The sequence below is a fragment of the Taeniopygia guttata genome, chromosome 2 (assembly GCF_048771995.1).
Source record: "Taeniopygia guttata chromosome 2, bTaeGut7.mat, whole genome shotgun sequence".
In the NCBI taxonomy this organism is placed as follows: Eukaryota; Metazoa; Chordata; class Aves; order Passeriformes; family Estrildidae; genus Taeniopygia; species Taeniopygia guttata.
Window position 1 is genome coordinate 123,738,496 of NC_133026.1, and position 6,413 is coordinate 123,744,908.

At 40.6% G+C, this 6,413-nt stretch overlaps 1 protein-coding gene across 1 annotated transcript; it reads right to left on the bottom strand.

Moving 5' to 3' along the window:
- Nucleotides 1-719: 719 nt before the first annotated feature.
- Nucleotides 720-4,150, bottom strand: LOC100223994 (fatty acid-binding protein, adipocyte). Its single transcript, XM_002199710.6, has 4 exons — nt 3,997-4,150; nt 2,574-2,746; nt 2,253-2,354; nt 720-966 (listed from the first exon to the last, which is right to left on the bottom strand). The coding sequence occupies exons 1-4, from the start codon at nt 4,067-4,069 to the stop codon at nt 916-918; spliced, it is 399 nt and encodes a 132-aa protein (XP_002199746.1). The 5' UTR covers nt 4,070-4,150; the 3' UTR covers nt 720-915.
- Between the last annotated feature and the right edge of the window lie 2,263 nt (nt 4,151-6,413).

A 6,413-nucleotide genomic window follows, 5' to 3' on the forward strand; every position in this document is an offset into this window, starting at 1 on the left:
GAGTTGAAAAACATGGTGTCCTAAAGGGCTTTGCATCTAGAAAGGCTCATGTTCCCAAGAGTGATCAAGCCTAATGAGCTAGTAGAAAATGCATGTAGGTAATAAAGGAGGTTGAACCACCAGCAAACTTGTACAGACTTTTAGTAAATCTGAGTATTTTTTTAAGCTATGATTCTTAATTCCAGGCTTTTAGCCTATCTAGGTCAAAATAAGATGTTCAAGACAAGCATATTGAAAAAATAATCACAGGTGAAAGCTCTAACTGCTATAATTTCACGCTTGACATGAAAAAAGGATAAGACCATGCTTCAAATGGTCTCCAGGTTTAAAATTGTCTGCATTTGTGAACAGATGAGGTGCCTTGTACCCTGCTCATGTTTGGAAGCCAAAACTGGGCATCCACAGATCATCCTCCTCCCTGCCCCAGGAGTAACCACCTCTGCTTGAAGCTGAGAAGAGCAGCCCTATTCCCCTGGCTGAGCACAGACTCCTCGCAGGGGGCAGCCAACACACAGAACTCCCCAGATGAAGTTCAGGTGTCCATCTGCCACCGTGACACAAGTGCCACTCCCTGGACTGGCTCCAAAGCTCTTTCCACAGGAGATGGGTGACAAGGCTGAGAGTGGCACTGGCTGTCACACGGTGCTTTCCTGCACAGCACCCCTTCCCACACTGCATCCCCCCAAACCCCTCCCTGACAGACTCCAGCATAAGCACACTTTGTAGAAAGCAGAACATTTTATTGAATAGGCACAACAAATTAGACTAAATGCGTGTGACTGCTTTGGGATATAGCTGAAAAAAAAAAAAAAAGTACAGTTCTCTTTAAAACAGATTTGTGGGGCTTTTCTCCTTTGGTTAAGTTAGTTGTTTTACTCCAGCTTTAAGCATTAGTCCTGTGTGAAGGTGGCTTCTTCATGCTTTTTCATAAGTTCTTTTGCAGGAAACGTTATTCATGGTGCATTCCTGGAAAGTAAAGATAATTCAATAAGCTTTTAACTCTTACTAAATGTTTCTTAGTCAGAAGGTAGAGAATTACTTGTTTATTTGGAACCGGTTTAAGAAAAAATTGCATTTCTCTGCCTCTAAAGGCAATTGCTAAAAGAGTGGAACTCAGTTTTGAGAGCTGCAGCAACAGAAGACTGAAAAACAAGCACACGAGGGAAAGAATTTTCAAGAGCTGCTCTACTGACCCCCAGGAGATTTGTAAAGAAAGCTCTTAGGACTTTTTAAAAAATCTCTAAAAATGCTCTTCGGACTTCTGTGGAGGCTGACTGGACCCTGGAGGTGGGCATGAACCTTTTTTTCCTTCACCTTTTGCAGCTGTGGTTGTCTTCACACACATGAGCACAGCACATGCACACACAGAGAGCTTTCAGACTTGCAGCTGCCAGTGTCAGCCTCTGCATGTTAGGCTCTGTACTCATCTATTTTTAAGTTAGATCAAACTCTGTTTTGTTCACTCTTTCTTAATGAAGTTGTTATTAAAAACTATTTCTATTTCTTCTCCTCTGGTCTCTATCCAAAGGAATTTAAATGTTGAATTTATGGACATATTATTTTTCCTTAGGGGAGGGCAGAACTCTTCAGGAATTTTGTGTATGTGTATTATTTTGCTGCGTGTAGGAATCTTAGCTGCCTTTTATGAACATAGATTTAGTCCTGTCCCAGATTCTTCAGTGTGTTTTCTAAAACTGTAGAGCAGAGCCCAGACTGTATGCAGGCCTTACTGGAATCAAGTCAAGCACAATAGTCTCTGACCAGATAAAACCAACCAACAGAGCTGGGACACATTTCCTTGCTCTAACATCATATCATTAACACAGTTGTTGGTGACGCATAGCAGGATTCCCACAGGTGGCTCTAAGCCTCTGTGAAGATGAACAGCAGTACTCTGCATCAGCACAGAGTGGAGGTGTTTAATGTGGGCTTTGCTAATGCTTCCTCTATACTGTTCAGGACTTAGAGATTCTGAAATATATAAGTTTACCTCATAAGGATTTTGGGTTTTTCTTCCTACACTTTCCCAACCATGCCTTGCTATGGAGAACAGACACCTCCATACCTTTCCATAAGTTTAACAGCTTTTCAGTTTTCACCTATGCTCTAGACTCAATCTGAGAGACTTCTCAACAAGTGCACAGAGTCCTTACAGATGCTTTCCCTCCCTGTGTTTAATCCAAAGTCATACATCAGCTAAACATGAATTCTGCACACCGAATTCAGCAATTAAGTAACAAAAATTAACTTACCACCACCAGGTTCCCATCCACCACTTTTCTCCTTATGATAGTCTCTTTTCCATCCCACTTCTGCACCTGGACCAGCACACCATTGTCTAGGGTTATGACATTCTGCCAAATTGAAAAAAACAAAGCATGGCTATTTCAGCAGAGTGCTCTGGTCTCAGGAGAACACTCTCCAGGTCCAAACTGCACTAAGCACAAAGCACCCACAATAGTCTTACCTGTGGAGCAGCATTTCTGCACTGGATATCAAAATCACAGCTCTGCCCTACCTCTCCCACATCCCTTTTGAGAGATGTATTTACAAAATGCCATTTCGAGGCTCACCTTTGTTTTTCTGTCATCTGCTGTGGTCTCATCAAACTCTTCACCCAGCTTGAAAGAGACCTCTGTGTTTTTGAAGGTACTTTCTGTTTTGATGGTTATCACATCACCATTGATGCTGATAGTTACATTAGGCTTGGCCACACCAGCCATCTTCCTGGTAGCAAACCCCACGCCTGTAAATAAGATTGAGCACTATGAATTTTTTGTCTTTCCTCAATCTTTTTGTCTTATACATTGGGAAAAAAACCCTCAGTGCTTTTCCCCCAGTTGCTTTCTGAGTGTTAATAATTCTATGTTACAGAGATTTTTTTGTAAAATCTTACTTGGTACTGCTATAGACCAAGCTGGGTAGGTTGATGTAAAGAAATTCTCTGTCATTGTCAAAATAGTAAAAGCAATATTTTTAAGACTGAGATTATATGAATGCCAGATATTTGCACATAGACTTGTTCAGAATAACTTTAGTAGTTTATACACTAACTTGTATGCAAATTGCATACAAGCAATTATGCTAATTGTAAATAAGCAGGAATATACAACAGTTTCTGAGCCACAAAAGCAACAAAACTAACAAAAAAGGAAAAAAAGAAACACAAGCTTTTTATATTTACAAGTGGGTAGGTTGAATATAAGGAAATGATTAAGAAATAGCTGGCAATTGTTATGTCCTGAATAAAATCTGGAGTAAAGATTAGAAGTGCAAGTCTCACTCATTCAAAGATGTCAGGATAAGTCACAGTAAGTATTTTACCCCTAAACTGCAAATAACCCCCCAGCTTTTTAGCATGCAGTAATTGAATCAGTGCAAGTTACTCGTGGCTTCTTCCACACTAACAGAATGTTGAAACCTTCTAAATACTAATTTTAATTCTAAGTGAGAATTCTACACCTTTAGAGAAAAGTGTTAGACATCAAATCTTGCAAGTATCTGCATGAATCCATGTATTTGTCTTTGTTGATATTCACTGGAGGCAGCTACAGAGTTCACTATAATAGCCATGGCAATTAATTGGTGTCCTAATCCAATAGCATTTTGAAGTTGTTTAGGTGTGTTGCTCATAGACATAAGGAAACTTGCTGCTTTCTAGCATCACACTGATTTGCATGTCCAAGAATAAAAGTTAATTCACACAAAATAATCCAGTGATGTGTTTTACTTCCATTTATAAAAATACTAATAAGGCATGCATAGACTTGACTTACCTGAAATCATTCCCATCAATCAAAATTTTCCTGCTTTTTAGTTTTTCAACACCACTTATTGAAACAGACGAATTCACCAGTTTAAGATTATCTGATCAAAATAGTGGATTAAACCCCCCTTGATAAACAGCACAGCCAGAAAAAGCAAGTAAAGAATAAAGTTCAAATTTGGCATAGCTTCCCTGTTCCACATACAAGAAGTTGAAATAACAATTCTCACCCAGTTCTTTCATATAGTCCTCAAAGTTTTCACTAGAAAGGAGCTTCCAGGTGCCCACAAAATGGTCACACATTTTGTCAGCCTAGAAAGATGTCCTCCAGAGGTTCAAACAGAACAGGAGAATATAATGAGCTCCAGGAGAAGAGCACTTATCTTTAAAAAGGAGCTGTGGCCACATGATGCTCTGGGATGACCAATGAAGAGTGAGTCTCAGTGACCACTTCTTCCCCTACCCCTCCTCTGCCAGTGGGTCATAGTGCTATTATTCATATGCCCTTACTAGCACAAAGATCACTGACTTGTTTTTATTTCATTATTTTTGTCGTTCAAGAACACTCTACCTTAAAGGCAAATAATTAAATAAAATTACCTCTCAGAATAAAAAGGGAGGTTCAAGCTCAACCCTCAAAAATTAATGTTCTCTCCCCTACTCTTTCATTTGAGTACATTATATGAAATGGACACAGCTCAGTTCCTAGACTTTCAGATCCAAAAGGCTCACTGTGATCATTTAGCTTGCTTTCAGCACCCCTGCAATCAGAAATTTCCTCTAAAGAAATACAGAACTACAGGAAGAAATGGATTTGGAGCACAAAGAGAGAATTCTGGGGTTTTAGAAAGCTAAGGCAATAAAATTGTTTCCTTGATTGGGAACTGCTTGTCCTTGCACTACCTGAATCAATTTAACAATATGTCTGTAATATGCTTTTATGCAATGGAGATGAAATATGGGGTACTGTGAGAAGAAAAATAACAAAACAGAGGATTTCTCTCCCTTTTACTCCCATGCTTTCAGACAAACTATGCCCCAATGACTAGAATTTTGAGTAGTTATCGCATAAAGCTAGGCTCTAGTATTGACTTACCCAAAGTCCCTGGACGCTTCATTTCTTTTCTGCGTGTGCTGTTCAGGCATTAATTTGTTTGAGGCAAGTTGTGCAGAGGCCTGACATAATGGGTCCATCTTGACTGATCCTCTAAGGCCTGTCATACTTCAATTCACAGAATAACTATCAGAAAGCAGTCAAGCAAATTCTGAGACCTTCCTTTATCTGTAATGTGCTATTCCAATGGCAAAAAGCAGCTAACAAGTGTATAGTCCAGCCCCTGAAATTCTCCTTAAGTGGATTTCCAGGAATTACTCTGTTGGTTGCTAGGCATCAATATTGTGGAACACATGTTTTTCTACTTGTTGTCTTTGTAAGTAGCAATGTTATAGAAGAGTTATTTCTATAGGATTGCAAGATCATAGGAGTATTTGGAAGGGAAGGGAAGTGAGGAGGTCTCCAGGGCATCCTTCCACTCTGGTAGGGTCTCCTCTGAGCCCACATCAGGCTGCTTAGAGCTGTGCCCTTTTGTGGATCAGAAAACTCCCAGGATGGAGCCAGCACAGTTTCCTTGGACAGCACACACCCCTGCCCAGCTGTCCCAAGGGGGAAAGGCTCTCCTTATCTTCCCTCTGAACCTTTCTACTTTCAGCTTTTAGTCACAATTTCTCATCGCCCCGCCATTCACTGCCTGGTTCCAGCTCCTTGGTCACTTTCCCACAGGTGTTGAGGGCTATTTGTAAGCACTCCCAAAGCTTAGCCAGGATAAGCCACTTCAGTCTCAGTCTGTTCTCACAGGGCAAGTGCTCCAGACCCCTGAGCATCCTGTGGGTCCTCTGCTGAACTCACCTCAAAACTGGGTGCAGGACTCTGGATACCCCCTAAAGATTGCTGAGATGAGGGGCATAATCTCTTCCATCAACCTACTGGCTGCACTTCTGACAGACAGGGCAGGATGTTTTTTGGTCTTTCTGCTGCCAGGTCTCAGCTCAATGCCCACCAGGACCCTGAGGATCTTTTCTGCAGGGCTTCTCTCTCAGCAGTGTGTCCCCAGCCTGGATTGCTCTAGGAGCTAAGCATGCTTGTACATGTATAATTAGTTACCTACTTGTGCCTTTAAGATGTCAATCTTAAATCTAGTCAATCTAGTGTCAATCTAGTGGGGACTAGAATAGCTAAACTTAGATTTGGCTTTTTTTTTTTTTTTTTTTTTTGCCTATTCACTGACTTTGGCCTAATCTCAAAATAAAAAAAAAACACAACTATATTCTAATTATGAAGCAGCTGGTGCCTTTCCTGGTTGGTTTTTGCAGAGTGTCACATGCTCAAGTGTTCTTTAAAAGGAAATTCTGAGTCCCTCAAGTTTGTGTCATTATCTTGAGGTATTTTTACATCAGATGATTGTCTTGAGGAACTCCGTATTGTGTGACCAGATGGTAGGAACATGAAAACTCAAATATAGCATTTAAATAATGAGAACTGAAAGTACCAGCTGAGGATAGTTGCAGTGGCCTGGATAGAAAGGCTGTAAGTGGCTGAGATCAGCTCCTGTTTGTGCTTTCCTTGCCTTTTGGAAACTATTCTGTGTGC

Excerpts from the sequence above, each read along its gene's own strand:
- LOC100223994 (XM_002199710.6), bottom strand. The coding sequence starts at position 4,069 with ATGTGTGACCATTTTGTGGGCACCTGGAAGCTCCTTTCTAGTGAAAAC. Across the intron at positions 2,355-2,573 it reads CAGATGACAGAAAAACAAAG|AATGTCATAACCCTAGACAA; the intron begins GTGAGCCTCGAA and ends TCAATTTGGCAG. Across the intron at positions 967-2,252 it reads TGGATGGGAACCTGGTGGTG|GAATGCACCATGAATAACGT; the intron begins GTAAGTTAATTT and ends TTTACTTTCCAG.